Here is a 20,238-nt window from a genome sequence, read left to right as displayed (position 1 = left end):
TCTGCCTCCTCTTCTAGCTGCCTGTCACCTCTCTCATAATTCTGCCTTCTTCTACTACCCATAGTGCTTTCCCCTTACATTCCTTCTTCACCTCTCCTGCCTGTTCCCTCCCTGTTTCCCCTCCCCCACCCCCTGATCTATCCTTTGATTGGTTTTTCACCCTCCCCCCACCTTCTTTATAGGGCACCTGCCCCCTCCTTCTTCAGTCCTGACGAAGGATCTCGGCCTGAAACGTTGACTGCTCCTTTCAACGGTTGCTGCCTGACCTGAGTTCATCCAGCTTGTTTGTACGTGTTGATTTGACCACAGTATCTGCAGTGTACTTTGTGTTTACAACACATTTTACTGAATGTTTTGATGTACATATGAAAAATAAAGCTAATCTTAATCCTAATCAGTTATAATTTTTTTACTTTTAAGACATTATAATTTCATCAACATCGAAATGTTTTTTCTTTAATTATTATATTAAATTCCTTCATTATTTTAAATACTTTGATTAGATCATGGTTCAGTGTACTGAACTTGGGAAAACAAACTAAGTTTATGCAACTTTGTCCTGGTATCACACTGGTTAATTTGCCCAGAGCATCGGACCTTGAGTAGATTTAACCAGTGCTATTTTTAATTGAAGAATAAGTTCATTCTTCATCTTGGTTAAGATAAAAGACCAATATTCATTTAGACCTATCCGATTATATTTTATTTTTTAGCATGCATACCAATGACAAAGACCCAATTCAGATCTGTGTGCACATCCCACAGGTCAGAGAACAAACTTCTTGCTGTCTCCTTCCTCTCAACCGTTAATTGACCCATGTCACAACAGAGCAACAACAGGCCTTTTAATTTAGGAAAACATCCAAGAGTTCTTAGCAAGATGTTGTCAAACATCAAGTGAAATAGAGGCTAGGCCACAGAAGGAACTGTCAGGGCAGGTGAGCAAAACCTTGGTCAAGGTAGTCAAGTTTTTTAAGAGGGAAAAATAGATGACGAGATTCAGGGGGAGAATCCTGGAGTTGAGAGCAATGGTAGCTGATGGATTGGTAGCCAAAATAAAGGCACCATCCATCATTAAGGACTCTCACCACCCTAGCCATTCCTCATTCCTACCATCAGGGAGGAGGCCCAGGAGCCTGAAGACCACACACAATGATTTAGAAAGAGCTTCTTCCCCTGCACTGTCAGAATTCTGAACGGCCCACAAACCTATGAACGCAACCTTGTTAATCCCTATTGTTTGCACTATGTATTTTGGAATTGAGAGCAAGTTTACATCTTGCTCTATAATGTGGCGAGAAAACAATGCTCAGTGTTATAGGAAAGGCATGTTCCCCTTCACCATCACAGTCCATGAACACTATTTTGATCTCCTTTTGCACTACCTATTAATTTTTATATCTGTTATTGTAACTTTTTGTATGCACTGTACTGCTGCTGCAAGACAACACATTTCACAACATGTATCAGTGATAATAAACCTGATTCTGAATTTTAGGAACATGATTATTTTGGAGGATTATAAGTAGGAAAAAATTTGCAGAATTAGGAAGATGAAGCCTTTGGAAAGAATTAGAAAGAAGGTTAAGACTTTTTTGAAAAACATCAAAGTTCATACGATGTATATATCACCACGCACCCTACCCTGAGATTAATTTTCTTGCAGGCATTCACAGTAAATGTAAAGAAAATCAATAGAATCGATGAAAAATTACACACTAGGATGGACAAACAATGTATGAAAGAAGACCATCAGTGCAAATAAAAAAACAAATTATATTGAATAAGTAATAAATAATGAGGAACAGGAGTTATACAGTCCTTGAAAGTGAGTCAATAGGTTTTGGACTCAGCGCAGTTTTGAGCTAAGTGAGGTTATTAATTCCAGTTCAGGAGTCATATGGTTGAAGAATAATAACTGTTCCTGAACCTGCTGGTGTGGGACTTAAGGCTCCTGTACCTCCTTCCCAATGGCAACAGTGAGAGGAGAGCATGGTTGTTATTTAACCAGGGCAACATTGCCAGCAAACACACGGCAGTGTAATGGTTACAGTACAGGTGTCCCGTCTTCAATTCCCACAGCTGCTCATAAGGAGTTTGTACGTTCTCCCCTTGACCGCATTGGTTTCCTCTGGGTGCTCTGGTTTCCTCCCACAGTCCAAAGACTACTGGTTGGAAGGTTAATTGGCCATTGTAAATTGTCCCCTGATTAGGCCAGGATTGGAAGGGGGGATTGCTGGGTGGCATCTCTTGAAGGGCTGTATCTCAATAAATTAAAAGAAAGATTGGTTCCAATTATGCAGAGCATTTTCCCCCCTAAATAATCCCACTGGACAACTTCATTTGTGGCATAACGCCCAGAGGCTGTTGGGTTGGCAACAACAAAATTGTTTGGCTGCATTTTTCACGTTTGCTTGGGTGAACGTCTTCTGTGGTATAAACAAGACCATTTTAAACTGCAGGAGGTGGAAATGTGACTGGATTAAGCTGCTTTCAAACATGTTCTTTTTGCCATTAGAGTGATATAATGAGCCTTCAGCTATTTCAGACTATATAATTTATAATTGAATCAATGACGAATTGCTTGAAAATTTTTGAGAGTCTAAGTTCTAAAGAGCGCTTGAAGAATTGAAATGACCTCATGACTCTAATGAAGTGGCCACTGAGCGTATGTTTGTGGTCTGCTGCTGTAGCTCATCTACTTCAAGGTTCGAAGTTTTTTGCATTCAGAAATGTTCTTCTTCACACTACAGTTGTAATGTGGCTAGTTGAGCTACTGTCACCTTCCTATCAGCTTGAACCAGTCTGGCCATTCTCCTCTGACCTCTCATTAACAAGGTGTTTTTGCCCACAGTACTTCTGCTCAGCGGATTTTTCTGTTTTTCCCACCGTGTGTGAAAATCGCAAGAGACCAGCAGTTTCTGAGATACACAACAACAGTCATTTCATGGATCATGCTCCTTTCCCATTCTGATGTTTGATCTGAACCTCTTGACCATGGCTGCATGCTTTTATGCATTGAGTTGCTGTCATGTGATTCACTAATTACATATTTGCATTAATGAGCTGGTGTATCTAATAAAGTAGCCATTGAGTGTATTCAAATTTCTAATATCACTTAATTCTGTGAAGGGTTGCAAATTCATCCAACTCCAGTATCAAGGACATCTTCAAAATGCGATAACTCAAAAAAAAGGTGGCATCCATCATTAAGGACCCTTGCCACCCAGGACATGTTCTCTTCTCATTTCTACCATCAGACTGGAAGTATAGGAGCCTGTAAACACACACTAAATGTTTTAGGAACAGCTTCTTCCTCTCAGCCATTAAGTTTTTGAACAGACAATGAACCAACCCATGAACACTACACTTTTTTTGCACTATTTATTTAACTTTTTTTTTATACAGTACTGTGCAAAAGTCCTAAGCACATATATATATAGTTAGGGTGTCTAAGACTTTTGCACAGTATGGTATTTGTCAACTTGGAGCGTAGAGTGAGTTTGTAAATCTGGCAGGAGCAAAGGTTGTTGGGAATGGCAAGGGTAGAGCGCTGCGGGAGGGGAGTGGGACAGGTGACAGAGAAGGAGTGCCAGAGTAGGGGGTGGTGTAGATGAGGTGTAGGTACACCCAGCCTGAGACACCAGGCAGGTCATTTGATTCCAACAACTGGTTCATTGATCATTACAGATTGTCTCTCTGGTGCTTCCCGCTTCCTTCCCCTTTTCCCAATCATGATTCCCCTCTCCCTAGCCCTTTCCCATTCAGTCAGCAATAAAGACCCATATCAGAATCAGGTTTCTTTATGCCTTGCATTTCTACTACTGCCACAAAACAACATTCATAGAGCATACGTTAGTGGATATTAAACCTGATTCTGATTCTTCTTGGACATTGTGCCCTCTGTTCATTTTTTTCATGTTCACTTGTCATGTTCATTAAAAACAAAGATTGGTAGATTTCTGAATCAAAGGGATGTGGGCATCATGCTTGAAGATGGTGTGCTCACAGTCTGTGTTGCTTGTACCCATGTGGCTGTGCTGCGGACACACACAAGGTTTTTGTTGTATTTGTACTTCACTGCAAAATAATCTCAGCTATTAGTGAAGCCATTATGTTAATGAATAATGGAGTAGACTGAAAGTGACAGATAACACTGAACTGATTCCACAACCTATGGACTCTTTAGGACCCTAGTAATTTCTGTAGCCAAAGGGTTGTGAATCTATGGAAATTGCCTCAGACTGCTGTGGAGGCCAAGTCGTTGGGTATATTTAAACTGAAGGTTGATGGGTTCTTGTTTAGTAAGGGTATGAAAGGTTACAGGGAGAAGGCAGAACAATGGGGTTGAAAGGGATAATAAATCAGCCATGATGGAATGGCAGAGTAAACTTGATGAGCTGAACAGATTAACTCTTCTCCTATGTCTTATGGACTCACTGTCAAGGGCTCTACAACTCATGTTCTTGGTATTCCTTCTCCCTCTCACCCTCCCACTCTGCCCTCCACCTTCCCCCTCCCCTCTCTCTCTCTCCCCCCTCATACACATCTCTCTTATCTCTCTATTTTTCCTTGTATTTGCGCAGTTTGAATTTTGTACAGTGGTTGTTTGGAAGTGTCTGTAGTTTTTCATTGATTCTATTTTAGTGCTTTGTTCTACTTGTAAAAATGAGTGTAATGGTGCTATATGGTTACCTATGCGTACTTTGAGAATAAATTTACTTTGAACTTTAAATGGCTTACACCTACTCCTAATTCTTATGTCATACCCTTCTTACCTTTACAGGTTGTTCCAGGTAAGCTCAGAAGTGGAGGGAAGAACTGTCTTCTTACAGTTTGCACAGAAGATGAGGCCGTTCTACGAGGTAGCTTCGGGCTCGCTGAAACTTGACACTGTGCAACAGCTGACTGACTGTCTGCGAAGCCACCCAGACTGGCCCTTGGCCCACATTGCTGTGGAGATGGGCATGAAGGAGAGCTTCCGCCACAATCACATTATGAGGTAAAGGATTTGTGTTTCAAAGTTGTAGGGATATAAATTACTGCCATCTTTTGTTTCCTGTAGCCAATGGTGTAAATTTTCAATAGTAAATGATGACTGATGCTGGACTGGCGTGCACCGACTATATCCCTGGCACCAGACCCAAGTAAATCCCCATCCAAGCTCGGCTCTGCCCGAGGTTCTACATTGAACAATTTGGGGAAATGGTTAACACAAGGAATTCTACAGATGCTAGAAATCCAGAGCAAGTCACACAAAATGCTGAAGGAGCTCAGCAAGTCGAGTTTGTTGTCTTTTAATTGTATACATCTATATAATATACATATATATAGCCATAAAATGTATATAGAAATGGGACAACATTTCTCTGAACCAGGGTGTAAAACACAGTAGTAAACATTACACATGATAACTTATGAAGGTAGGGATAAAATCTACAACTGAATCACACATAAGTAACAAACTAAAGTACATTCATTTAAATATTGGCAGGTACGGAACAGATTAGCCAGTGACACTTTGAATATGATGCATTCGGGAGTTCAAAATCCTAATGGCCTGAGGGAAGAAACTGTTTCTCAACCTGACCGTTCTTGTTTTTATACATGGTTGTTTCCTGCCTGATAGTAGAATGTCATAGAGGATACCAAGGGCCCAGCATATGCAGCACTCCTGATTAACGTGGGGAGACCTCTCAGCTGTTCTCACGGTCCTTTGTTGGGACTTCTGGTCCAATGCTTGACTGCTCCCATACTAGATGGAGATGCAACTTCTCAGGACATTTTCAGTAGTGCTCCTGCAAAACGCAATTAAGATGAGAGCCTTGCTTGCCTCAGTCTTCTTAGGAAGTGGAGGCGCTTCTGTGCCTTCTTGTTCAGGGAGGTGATAGTAAGGGATCAGGTAAGGTAATCCAAGATGTGAACTCCCAGGAACTTGATAAACTTAACTCACTCTATGGAGGAGCCATGTATTTGCAGAGTGGGGTGGTTTGCCTGCACCTCTTGAAGTCCACGATAATTTCCTTGGTGTGCTGGCTTGGGTTTTTCCTCTCGCACCAATCCACCAGCCACTCCACTTCCTCTCTATACTCCATCTTGTCACCATTCGTGTTAAGTCCAACTTGATGACACGGTTTGAGCTGGGTCCTGCGACACAGTCATGCATCAGCAGTGTGAACAGCAATGGGCTGAGCACACAGCCTGGGGGGCACTAGTTCTCAGTGTGATGGGACTAGAGACACTCCTGCCCGCATGGACTGACTGTAGCCTTACTGTTAAGAAGTCCAGTATTCAATTGCAGAGGGAGGTGTTGAGACCAGTGAGGACAGTTTCCCCACCGTTCATTGGGTATGATGGTGTTGAACGCTGAACTGAAGTCTATAAACAGCAGTTTGGCATATGAGGCCCGATTTTCCGGATGGGACAGAACAGAGTGGAGGGCAGAGGCTATTGGATCATCAATGAATTGATTTAATTTGTGTGTCCGGAGGGAACCAAAGGTGAGTGAGCTGCCCCAGAAAAGACACGACTAGGCCCTTCACCAGAGGTGCTACTCCTTCCTGGACACCTTATACCCTGAAGTCAGGCAGCAGCTATTGAAAGGGAATCAAAGCCTCAGGCCAAGGCTCTCCATCAGGACTGAAGGTTCTCATCCTGAAGAATTGTCTGGTTATTCCTCTCCATGGATGTTGGGTGACCTGCAGAGATCCTCCAGCATTTTGCATGTTTTTCTTAGGAAAATGGTTTATGTAGCAAGTGGATGGTTGATGTGTTCTGAGATACAGGACCATGAGAGGAGTTTGTCCAGGGTCATTAGTGAATATTATTTTTAAAAAAGTAAAATTTGTTTTCAAAGTATGTATACATTGCCATATATTACATTGAGATTCATTTTCTTCAAGGCATTTACAAGAAAAAAATAATTAAAATAGAAATTATGAAACACTATACATAAAACAAAGACTGACAAACAACCAATGAGCAAAAGAAGACAAATTGTGCAAGTAAAAATAATAGAGAGAACATGAATTTTAAAGAGTTGTCAAAATGAGTCTGTAGGTCATAGAATCAGTTCAGAGATGAGGTAAATGAAGTTATCCATGCTGGTTCAGAAGCCTGATGGTTGAAGGGTAATTACTATTCCTGAACCTGGTGGTGTGGGACCCAAGGCTCCTGGATCTCCTGCCCAGTGGCAGCATACACTTCAGAGTATAGAGCGGGGGTCGGCAACCCGCGGCTCCGGAGCCGCATGTGGCTCTTTTACGTCTGTGCTGCGGCTCCCTGTTGCTTTGGGAAATAATTGGTTGTGGCGACCCTTTTCCTGGCACATCCGAACCGACTCACAATTAGATAGCCTACGGGGGTTTGCGAGCACAGAGCTTTGGAGCCTCTGCGCCATGGGGGGCAGGTTGAGGGAGGCTTAAAAGTGAGGCTGAAGATTTCGAATAAAGTTTTTTCCTTCGACTGCAGTTACCGACTCCGTGTCGTAATTTTAGCGCTGCGTGTAGCACACCGCTACATGGTCAGTATTTAATTAAAATGTATTTTATGTTAGTTTGTTAGTTTTTGAAATGTAAATCTAAATTTGAAGATTATGGTGATCTTGTACAATCTAAATAAGACTTTGTGGCGACCCATTTCCTGACACATCCGAACCGGCTCACAATTAGCCAGCGTTCAGGCTAAGGGAGATAGCCTACGGGGGTTTGTGAGTACGTGTCTTTTGCAGCATCCGCGCCCATGGGGGGCGGGTTGAGGGAGGCTTAAAAGCAAGGCTGTTTAGTTCGAATAAAGCTATCTTTGACTGCAGTTTACTGACTGCGTGTAGCACACCGCTACAACGTGTTTTTATCGCTGGCTGTCCAGAGGGGAGGTGCTGAAACGCTTTGTCGCGTGTCTGGAAGAAGTGAAAACTTTCCTGGGCAGCAAAGGGCTCACCTTTCCTGAGCTGGAACAGCCAGAGTGGCTGGAAAAGCTACACTTCATGGTAGACATAACAGCGCACCTGAACACGCTGAACACAGCTCTTCAACGGGGTAAGGACGTACAGCCCTGCACATGTTGGAGGATGTTTTGGCATTCGAGCGCAAGTTGACGTTGCTTGCCAGAGATTTACAGAAAGGCACATTGTCTCACTTCCCCAATTTGAGAGAGTTCAAAAAAGGTCACGACATGATAAATTCGGAGTATTTACATTGGGCAATCATCGCAATGCAAACATCGTTTGGGAAACGCTTCTGTGAGTTCAGAGAGGAAAAAAACACATTATCCTTCCTGGTCACTCCCCTAAGCATCGATCCATCCCTACTGAATACGACTGCATTGTCAGGTGTGAGTCAACCTGAACAAGGATGATAAATATTTTAATTGCCTATTATTTTACGTATATTCATATGTTTTCATTGTTCAGTGAAATAGTCCTTTTATTTTTCAGGTTGACAGCTGGCTGACGTTATTTTTGGTTTGCTGCTGGCAGCAAATTTAAGTTTGGCGTTTTTCATAAATACAAGAAGGACTCAAATAGACGTTGAGTATTTTACTTAAAAGTAACCTTCAACCCAACGTCTTTTTTTCGGAGGTCAAAATGTTTTTGTTGCATGCAGAAATGTAATTTCGTTTTCTCTGCAGGAGTTCATCAATTTCATAAATGCAACACATTATAGTTTGTTTATACATAGCATAAAGGCAAAACAAAACGTTGTATGCAGTGTTATTTCATTTTAAATGTCAAACGGGTTTTGCGGCTCCCAGTGTTTTCTTTTCTGTGGGAAACGGTTCCAAGTGGCTCTTTCAGTGGTAAAGGTTGCTGACCCCTGGATAGAGTGTCTTGGAAGGGGTAGCACCTCTGGTGAAGGAGCTAGTTGTGTAGTTTTTGGGGCAACTCACTCAACTTTGGTCCCCACTGGACACTCTGTTCTCACCTGTCACTGTAAGTAGCTGTTTGCATGTGACAGCAGCCACACCCTGGTACACTGCTTCAGCAAGGGGCTGAACCAGGAGAGGATAGCCGGCGGGCCTCATTCCCCAGTGAAATAGGGACATGCCTGTCCTAGCATGTAAAATCAATCCTGTGGATGGGCAGATAAACACCGAGATCCAACGACAAAGAAGGTGGTCTGCAATAATTCACAGATAGCGAAGGGCATGATAAAGCACAGAAGTCATGGTCATCCACTGCAAGACCCCAGTTTGTGATGACTACTCATACCATTAGATCTGGACTTCCAAGGTCAGGACAGTGGAACTGTCCCATCGCAATGACTTCTCCACTTTTAAAACCCTCGCATACAGCTTTTATTGTCATCATCGGTTATGACAGACAACGAAGATACTGTAGTGTTCTTTTGATGGACTGTAAATGAACAAAATTAGCGCAGACACCTCGTGCAGCTAATGGACTGCCTTCATACAATGCTTTTGATGATTGCATCTTCCAAATTTTCATTTCCATTGTAACATTCAAAATGATTGTCGATTTCTTCAAATTCCTCATAGTTTCTAACTTGTTGAAATAGTGAAATTGCTTCCTTTTCACTCCTGGCCCTTTCTGGCATTTTGAAGCTTGAGTGCTTGAAACTTCAGTGAAAACAATTCTGAATTGTCTTGCTGCTTATTTCTTGCCAATGATCAGTGACAAAAATCACTGTTTTTTGAACACAAACAGCTAACACTATTTTAAAAACTGTGTGCTCTAAGTCTGTGTAACGGCTACTGTGCACACAACTGAGTTAGGAACTGTTCAGCAGCAGTCTCCCGTCCCAATTAAGCATCATAGTGTCCCAAATAAAGGGTATCCTGACTATTTTCTTGATTAGTTTTTGTTCTTTAAGGGTTGTCCCAAGTAAGCAGGAAATGCTGGTAGCATCAACGGGGAGGGGGCATGGTAGTGTGGCAGTTAGTGTAAGGCTTTACAGCATCTGCAATTTGAAGGTTAGGGTTCAATTCATGCTGCTGTCTGAAGGAATTTATATGCTCTTTCTGTGACTGCGTGGATTTTGTCTCAGTACTCCTGTTTCCTTGTGCGTTCCAAGGGCACATGTGTTCAAGTTAATAAGTTGCAAGACTGCTACATTACATTAAAAGCATGTTGACACTTGCGGGCTGCCGCCAGTGCAGTTTCAGACTGTGTTAGTTGTTGATGTAAATGATGCATTTCACAATATGTTTTAATGTACTTGTGACAAATCTAATCTTTAATCTTCGAAAGAGATAAAAACAAGATTAACAATTCAGGTCAAAGACATTCATCGTGAATTCTGACCTGCAGAGTGCTAGCCACATTTTCTATTTTTTGTTTCATATTTTGAACATCTGCTGTTTTTTTGTTTGATTTTCATTTACTGCTCTCACCAGATTTGGCCAATTTGTGTCTCCCACCAACTGCAGGGTAAAGTTCTGGACATTGAACACACCTTCCAGGGTGTTTTACAGGAGATGTATTAAATCTCTTAAGGAGTTATAAGGGCAATTGGCCGAAAGCATCAAAGAATGTGTTTATGGAGAAAGAAGGAATGTCGAAAGAGGAAATTAAAGAGATTAGCAGGTTAACTTAGTAGATAATATGGCAACTAATGGTGGGGTGATTATATTTCGGTTTAACAAGAGGCATGGATTGGGGGGCACTCATGTTTGGAAGGTTTGGAGCTGATAAAGCTATGGAGTGACTTGAAAATGATGGTAATTTAGAAATCAAGAGGTTGCTTTATCAGAAGCCAATACAGCTCATCAAGCCCAGAAGTACTAGGTAAATGGGAGGGTAAGGTCTCATGTTTACAGTGAAGGAATGCAGGAGCGCCTTGGAATAAATATAACTTTAAACAGAGGTACGTGCTTGTTTACATAAAATTAATTAACTGTAATTCTGTAAAATAAAACCATTTTTAAAAATTATTGTTCTAATCTACCTGTGGCATGACATGATGTGCATCACCAATAATGGGATCACACCTCAGCATCACCGGGTTAGTTCAAAGTTCAAGGTAAATTCATTGTCAAAGTACGTATATGTTACCATACACTACCCTGTGGTTCATTTTCCTGTGGGCATTCACAGTAGATACATAGAAATAATCAGTGAAAACCTACACACAAAGTTGGACGAAAGAAGATAAACTCTGCAAATACAAAAAAAAATTAATACGCTTTACGATGTGTGGTGAAAAAGGCATTAACAGCGCCTCTTTCACCTCAGACAGTTGAAGAAGTTTGGTATGAGCCCCCAAATCTGAAGAACTTTCTACAGGGGCACAATTGAGAGCATCCTGACTGGCTGCATCGCTACCTGGTACGGGAACTGTAACAATTGCAGGACTCCGCAGAAAGTGGTGTGGACAGCCCAGTGCATCTGCAGATGTGAACTTCCCACTATTCAGGACATTTACAAAGACAGGTGGGTTAAGAGGGCCGAAAGGATCATTGGGGACCTGAGTCACCCCAACCACAAACTGTTTCAGCTGCAACCATCCCGGCTTCTTCCAACAGGCCATCAGACTGCCGAACTCACGCTGACACAACTGTATTTCTATGTTATATTGACTATCCTGTTGTACATAATATATATTATAAATTACTATAAATTACACATTGCACATTTAGACTGAGATGTAACGTAAAGATTTTCCTCCCCGTGTATATGAAGGATGTAAGTAATGAAGCCAATTCAATTTAGTTCAACAGGAGTTGAAAGTGAGTCCGTAGGTTGTGAAATCGGTTCAGTATTGATATGAGTGAAGTTTTCCACGCTGGTTCAGGAGCCTGATGGTTAAAGGGTAATAACTGTTCCTGAACCTGGTGGTTTGGGACCGAGCATGATTCACCTGCTTCAGTGCAGGATAACTATTGCATATTTTTTGTTAGAGTGTCTGAGGAGCAGGCTCATCATGAGAATAATAAGCAATTTTGTTTTAAGCTTTAAGTTCCTTGGCAATAGGCTCCGGGACAGCTTCTTCCACTAGGCCAGGGGTCGGCAACGTTTACCACTGAAAGAGCCAATATGGACCCATTTCCCACAGAAAAGAAAACACTGGGAGCCACAAAACCCGTTTGACATTTAAAATGAAATAACACTGCATACAACGGGTTTTTTTTTTGCCTTTATGCTATGTATAAACAAACTATAATGTGTTGCATTTATGAAATTGATGAACTCCTGCAGAGAAAACAAAATTACATTTCTGCATGCAACAAAAACATTTTGAACTCCGAAAAAAGGACGTTGGGTTGAAGGTTACTCTATAGTTAGCCTACCTTGGATCGAAGAATTAAAAGAAAGCGCGCACTGGCGGGTGTCAGGCATTGGCAGTGGTGATGTATATTAATAGCGATAAAAAACACGTTGTAGCGGTGTACTACACGCAGCGCTAAAATAAAGACACTGCAGTCAAAGGTAACTTTATTCGAACTAAACAGCCTTGCTTTAAAGCCTCCCTCAACCCGTCCCCGTGGGCGCAGATGCTCTAAAAGACACGTACTCACAAACCCCCGTAGGCTATCTCCCTTAGCCGGAACAGTGGCTAATTGTGAGCCGGTTCGGATGCGCTAGGAAATGGGGTCTCCTCAACGTTTTTAAATTGTACAAGATCACCATAATCTTCAAATTTCGAATTACATTTCAAAAACTAACAAACCACGGGGAGCCGCGGGTTGCCGACCCCTGCACTAGGCCATCAGACTGATTAACTCACGCTGATTTGAGTGTATTTCTATGTTACATCGACTGTTCTATTTATTAGAAATTACTATGATTGCACATTGTACATTTAGATGGAGACGCAAAGAATTTTACTCCTCATGTATGTGAAGGATGTAAGAAATAAAGTCAATTCATTCAATTCTCTGCACAGCTGCATCAATGACACAGAAAGTGAAGTGGGCATGACTCCTCTACACCTGGCTTGCAAGAAGGGGGATGTAGACTGCATTCGGGAGCTCGTGGAAGGATGTGCAGCTCGCTTGGACATTGCAGATAAAAACAAGGAGACAGTCTTTCACTATGCTGCTAAGCAGTCAAATTGTCAGATCATTGAGGTATGCACGGAATCTTAGCATGATCCTTTCTTGTTTAAAGTCTTTCATTTACTAAATATTCTGTCTGATAAAAAAATATCATAACAGAGGCTATTCTGCCTATTGTGTTTATGCCTGATTTTTTTAAGAGGAGTTAACAATTAGTCATTAAACACTCAGTGGCCATTTTACTTGGTACACCTGTACACATGCTTGTTAATGCAGATATCTAATCAGCCAATCATATGGCAACAACTCAATGTGTGAAAGCATGCAGACATGATTGGCTAGTGCAGTTGTTATTCAGGCCAGGCATGTGAATTAAGTGACTTAAACGATGGAATGTTTGTTGGTGTTGGACTGGGTAGTTTGAGTATCTGAGAAACTCCCGATCTCCTGGATTTACAAAGAATGTTGTTGGGAAAAACAAAAGCACCCAGTGAGCGGCAGTTTTGTGGGTGAAAATGCTTTGTTTGTGAGAGGTCAGAGGAGAATGGCTAGATTGGTTCAAGCTGACAGGAAGGTGTCAGTATCTCAAATAACAACACATTACAACAGCGGTGTGTGGAAGAGTAATTCTGAACATACAACACGTCAAACCTTAAAGTGGATAGGCTACAGCAAGAGAACATTATTGGTGTACATTCTGCTCTTCTTTGCAAACCTGCATTTTTCTTCCTTTTCAAATATATCTTTAGCTCTATTTTGATAGATAGTATGATTTGTTTCTAGAATCTTTAAGTATAGATTTATTTTAAATCATGTGGTTCTCTGGTAATCACCAATTTATAAGCAGAATTAAAGATGGAATGTAATGGAACTGTTCAGATCACGCAGTGTCTATGGAGAGAAAAGCAATTAACTCCATTGACCTAAAACGTTAACTGAGTGTTTTTCCCCACAGATGGTGGAAAGAAATGTATTCATCTAAAGAGTGGTGAATGTTAGAAATTGGAGAATGTTAGCAGTCTTGAAGGATCTTGGCCTGAAATGGTGACTGCTTATTCCCTCTGTAGATGTGGCTTGACTCGCTGAGTTCCTACAGCAGTTTTTGGGCTGTGGATATACAGAATATGCAGAATCTCTTGAGTTTATGTTTAGAATTCTGTATCCATGAGGGCTATGGAGGCCCTGTTGCCTTTTTTGGTTGATCAGAGGCCAGTGGATTTTTGGATATCGATGAATATTGGATTAGATTAGGTTGGCTTTATTTGCAACTTGTACATCAAAACGTTGAAACATGGTGAAAAAAAAACACAAAATGCTGGCAGAACTCAGCAGGCCAGACAGCATCTATGGGAGGAGGTAGTGACGATGTTTTGGTCCGAAACCCTTCATCAGGAGTGAGGTAACATGGGATGGTCAAGGAGGGATAAGAAGTGGGGGGGAGGGATAAAGTAGAGAGCTAGGAAGTGATGGAGCAAGACCTTATCTCCTGCCTGTGTAGCCTCCTACCTGCCGGCATGAACATCCAAGTCACAGACCTCCATTGATACCCCTGCCCCCCCTACCCCATCCCTATCTATTATTTCAGTCTGGTTCTCTTTATCTCTTTTCCCCCCTCACTATAATTTCCCCCCAGCCCTACCTTTCTTTCTCTTTTATTTCCCATAATTCTCCACCTTCCCCCAGCCCATTTCCCTCCAACTTATCACTTCCTAGCTCTCTACTTTATCCCTCTCCCCCCCCCTCCACTTCTTATCCCCCCTTGACCATCCCATGTTACTTCACTCCTGATGAAGGGTTTTGGCCCGAAACGTCGTCACTACCTCCTCCTCCCATAGATGCTGTCTGGCCTGCTGAGTTCTGCCAGCATTTTGTGTTTTAAAAAAAATTTATTTCCAGCATCTGCAGATTCACTTGTGTTGCTTTTGGAAACACAGTGAAATGTGTTTTTTATGTCAATGACCAACACTGTAAAAGAATGTGTTGGAAACTCCTCACGTGGTTGTCATGCTTCTGGCACTAGAATAGCATGCCCACAACGTACTAACTCTAACCTGTACGACTTTTGGAATGTGGAAGGAAACTGAAGCACTCATGTAGTCATGAGAAGAACATACAAGCTCCTTAGAAACAGCGGCTGGAATTGAGCCCAGATTGTCCAATCACAGGTGTTGTAAAGATGAAGATAAAATACTGCAGGTACTGGAAAGCTGAAATGAAACCAGCGAGCATGGAATTGCTTAGTAGGTCAGTCAGCATCTGTGGAGAGAGAAATAGGGTTAACATTTCAAGTGATGAGATTTTTGGAGAATTAGCATCGTTTAGAAATAAATGTTTAACAACAGAAGTTGTTGTAGAGAAGGGGGAGGGAGGATGAATTGTCTTTAGTGTAAAACCTTTTTCTCTCCAGAGAGGCTGCCTGACTTGCTGAGTATTTTGAGCATTTTATTCCAGATTTCCAGAGCTTTTGTTTTTGTTAATCATCATCCTCTGAACCAACATGCTTAAAAAAGTAGGGTGCTTGTATTCAAGCTAAAAATCTGAAAGCTGTTAGTGGTAGAACTTAAAGATGCTGAACTTGTGTTTTCCTCCTTGAGACCTCTATAATGAAATTACAGGGAAAGTAAAGTCTGCTCTTTGCTGACATCAGAGATGAAAAGCTGTAAAAATTAAACTACATTTTGGCCAAAGTTCTAGCAGCATGAGGCAAAATTTAAGAGCCAAAGCATTGGACAGGACAAGTGTTTAGTCTGCTTTGAAACTGACTTCATTACGTCAGTTTCCTTATCCAGTAATTTGTATTTCAAAATTTTGAATGTGATTTCATGTCTAGTGAACTACATTCTTGCCTAATGTGAAAACACGGAGTTTGTCTGGGGCAGCTGATGCAAAGATTGTTGTGTAATTAAGAAACTTCTCTGTATTTGAAGAGAGACACAGTGCCTTGAGGTTAGTTGAACTATTCGCTGTGTAGCTGAGAATTTCAAGCTTTGGGTCAATAGATTTTCCATATCCAATGAAAAGTAGGTAACATATATCTGGAGGAAAAGTAAATAATTTTCAAACCATTGAAACTAAAGGAATTGAAACCTCCCAAGGATACTATATGATTGCTGTGTGGAAAAAAGCCATTCGGCCCATTAAGTGTCTATGTGATTAACACTAAAGCATTTAAACTGGTACCATTCCCTAGCCATCATCTCATAGCCTTGCAAATTATTTTCTTAAAGAAAATATTGAATGCAATAATTTAATTTGCTTTAATTGTCTCCTGCAATGCGTTTTGCATCCAAATATCTTGCGATTTTTCACTCATGTCTTTTATACAGAGAGTGGTGGGTATGTGGAATACCCTGCCAGGAATGGTGTTAGAGGCAGGTACGTTAGGAGCATTTAAGAGACTCTCAGATAGGCACATAATTAATGAAAAATGGAGGGCTATGTCGGAGGGAATGGTTAGATTGATCATAGAGAAGGTTAAAACGAAAGCATAGTGGTTAGCACAATGCTCTACAGTACCAGTGACCTGAGTTTAATTCCCGACACTGCCTGTAAGGAGTCTGCATGTACTCCCTGTCGCCGCATGGGTTTCCTCGAAGTACTTTGGTTTCCTCCCACAATCCAAAGGTTGGTGGGTTAATTGGTCACTGTAAATTGTCCTGTGATTAGGCTAGGATTCAATCAGGGGATTGCTGGACAGCATGGCTCGAAGGGACAGAAAGACCTATTCTGCACCGTATCTCAATAAATAAATAGATAAGGCTGGCACAACACTGTAGTTCTGACGGCCTGTACTGTGCTGTGTTGTTATTTTTAATGTCTTATGTGTCTTTGGTTCTTGTGACCATTACCTTCATTCTGCTTCCCCTAGATTTGACTGCCAGTGGGAGCAGCCTCTCTCTATCTACTCTTGTCTCTACTCTGCATGGTTTTTAATACCTCTATCAGAATGCTTTTGCAAACTCTTCTAGGGAGAACAGCCTCAGATTCTCCCATCTGTCCACATAACCAACTCCTCACATCTCAGGAATCATTTTGGTAAATCTCCAAAGCCTTTACTTCTTTCCTAAAGTGTGTTGCCTAGAACTAGACACAATCCTTCAGCTGTGGCTAAATCAGTGTTTTATAATGTTCATCTTGATTGTGCACTAGTTTACAACACCTAATGCTACGTGTGCTGTTCCTTCATTCTGTATCTTCACTGAGCAGTAGCCTTTTTCAACGCCTATTTCTGCCTAGCTTCTTCTGCTTTCCCACTCTCCTGTGAATTCTTAACACTCAATCTATTTGATTGCCTAAGCATTACCTCATGGCTTGGCTCCTCCTGAGAATAAGTTCCTCAGCTTGTTCCTTAGGTTCATCTTCTCTCTTTTGAAAAGGCCATGTTTTGCTGGTAAATAAAAATGATAATGAGGTATTATAGATATATGTAACAAATAAAGATTAGCTTTACTTGTCACATATACATCAAAACATACAGTGAAATGCATCATTTGTGTCAATGACCTAAGCTGGCCAAGTGTGTGCTGGGGGCAGGCTACAAGTTTTCCCATGCTTCTGGCACCAAAGTAGCATGTTCACAGTTTCCTACCCCTTACTATTCTGTATATCTTTGGAATATGCAAGGAAACACACGTGGTCACGGGGGAAAATATACAAACTCCTTACAGGCAGCGGCAGGATTGAACCCCAATTATTGACACACTGTAAAGCGTAATGCCAGCTGCTAGATGAGCCTCTCTGCTCCTAGTTCTCACTGACGTGATGAGAAGAACAGGTAAAGATAAGTAGGAGCAATATCAGAAGACAAGTGAACATTTGTCAACTTGTGATGTTGAAACCATTAGAATAAATAATCTAATGTCCTAATGAAGGATCTCAGCTCAAAGCATTGACTGTTTATCTCTCCATAGATGCCTGTTGACCTGCTGAGTTCCTCCAACATTATTTGTGTGTGTTACTCTGGATTTCCAGTATCTATAAAATTTCATATCTTTATGAAATACTATAATAGCTTTGGCAGGTTGGAGGACATGATGAGTATTTATTCATTCCAGTAGCATTGTTGCAGAATTCTATAACTAAAAAGTAGCCAATGCATAATTGATTTTATTTTTCTTCGCTCATTGTTTCAATATGGTTGCTTTTCATTTGGTGCAACTATACTGAAAAATAGCATCAATATCAATTGAGGTATTTTGGTGACAATAGTTCTGTTCCCTGTTGAATTGACCTGTTAGCTCAGTCTCTCCATTCTCTTTTTTTGAATGGTTTAAGGATGAAACTGTACATGGAATGTGTATCTGAAATTCCCTACCCAAGATGGAGAGAAAGATAATTTGGACAGAACCTCTTCTGTTTGTTTAGATCATAGAACACTAGAGAACATTATAGACCCTTCAGCCAATAATGTGCTCAGCTTATAACCTACTCTAAAATCAATCTAATCCTTCCCTCATACATAGCCCTCCATTTTTCTATCATCCATCTGTCTATCTAAGAGTTTCTTAATGTCCCTAATGTATCTGGCTCTACTACTGCACTTGGCAGAGTATTTACCATTACTCTGGCAGTACATTCCACGCACCCACCGCTCTGTGTTTTTAAAAAAAAACTTACACTTGATATTTCCTCCATACTCTCCTCTCAACACCTTAAAATCATACCCCCCACACCCCCCCGTATTAGCCATTCTGGCCCTATTCGCATGACCTATGCTTTTTATCATCTTGTACACCTCTGTCAAGTTGCCCCCGATCCTCCTTCACTCTAAATAGAAGAGCTCTAGCTCGCGCAACCTATCCTCATGAAACATGCTCTCTCATCCAAGCAGTATTCTGATAAACCGAAGCTTCCGCATCCTTCCTATAGAGCGTTCCACCTCCCATGATTAGCAAGGCTAATTAAAGAGAAACACACAAAAAGCTGAAAGAACTCAGTGTTACAGGTAGCATTTATGGAGGGAAATGGTAGCCGATGCTTTGGGTCGAGAACCTTACCATAAACGTTAACTGTCCATTTCCTTCAATAGGTGCTGCCTGACTTGCTGAGTTCCTCCAGCGTTTTGTGTGTGTGGCTCTGCTAAAGGAATATCTTGAGTTCAAATAAAAAAGATCCACAAGAGTATAGAAAATACATAGAAATATCACTTAATATGGGAAACATATCTCCATAGGACTGACGGGAAACAGCAATCATAAGAAGTGGAGAGAGTGAGAGAGAGAGAGTGCAAAGAGGAGCTATGCTCTTTAAAGTCCTTTCTTGCCTGAGTTAACTGAACACTGTCTGTAAACTATCCTTGCATGGACATCATCTTAACACCTGCCTTGCCATAGCTCGGTGCCTGAGAATATTCATGACTGAAATGGATAGAATTTTAGTTATTAAAGAAATCAGGAGAGATGGGTTAGTGCATGAAAATGGCATGAAGTAGAAAGTCAACTATGATCTTATTGGATGACAACATTTAAGGGGCCAAATGGCCTTTTTCTGATCCTATTTCTGATGTTGGTCAACTGAAACGTGCTCACCAGTTATCAAAAATGTTCCTGTATTTCGTGCTCTGATACATTGAAATGACTTTCTGAAATTAATAAAATTGACTTGAAATAATTATGGTAATTTTAACAAGGTCCATGTGTTTCTGTTTAAACTGCCAGCATTTCCTAAGACGAAAGTGATTCGATGTATTTTGCCAAGTCTCTCACTAGTTCACTGCTGTTGGATTGTGGACTGTTAGTTCAGTGTACTGATGCCCATTGGAAACATGCTTGAGGCTTTTAGTGCTACCTTTGGTTAAGCCTTTATTAGCTTGCACACTGTTGGGTGTATTTGGACTAGACGTCAGCCCAGGTGTAAAGTGGTTCATTGACCATGATGTTGCCCATAGTCACCTACTAAATCATTACAAGAAAGCCCTAATTTTATTTACACTTCTTTTCCTGTCTGTTTTGAATTTACAGTTGTTAAGTAAACAGCGTTCTGTTGGAGTGAATCACTTGAGCAACAGCGGCGAAACACCACTTCATATTGCTTGTCGACTGGGCAAAGCTGATGTAGCCAAGTCCTTACTTCAATGCCAGGCTAGTTGTAACATTGTTGGCTCGCATGGTTATCCAATCCACACATCCATGAAGTTCATTCAGATTGGGTAAGGATTCTATCACAAAGGGCCTGTGTTCGTGCTATATTGCTCTATGACTCCATGTGCTGTTCTGTCTCTAATAAATATTTGTTCCACTTGTTGGTCACGTTTCACTTTGAGGGCCAACATGGCGCAAGATGTGC

At 41.2% G+C, this 20,238-nt stretch overlaps 1 protein-coding gene across 2 annotated transcripts in view; it reads left to right on the top strand.

Annotated features, from left to right (window-relative positions):
* The window catches only part of pla2g6 (phospholipase A2, group VI (cytosolic, calcium-independent)), a 131,587-nt gene that overhangs the window by 21,245 nt on the left and 90,104 nt on the right, over positions 1-20,238 (top strand). For both annotated transcript variants that reach the window (XM_059954072.1, XM_059954073.1), the window contains 3 exons: positions 4,787-5,002; positions 12,843-13,026; positions 19,914-20,101. In XM_059954072.1, coding sequence (XP_059810055.1) covers positions 4,787-5,002; positions 12,843-13,026; positions 19,914-20,101 — 588 coding nt within the window. The remainder of the gene's footprint in view (positions 1-4,786; positions 5,003-12,842; positions 13,027-19,913; positions 20,102-20,238) is intronic.

This window comes from Hypanus sabinus, chromosome 29 (assembly GCF_030144855.1).
Source record: "Hypanus sabinus isolate sHypSab1 chromosome 29, sHypSab1.hap1, whole genome shotgun sequence".
Classification (NCBI taxonomy): domain Eukaryota; kingdom Metazoa; phylum Chordata; class Chondrichthyes; order Myliobatiformes; family Dasyatidae; genus Hypanus; species Hypanus sabinus.
This window is presented reverse-complemented; position numbering and strand designations above follow the sequence as displayed.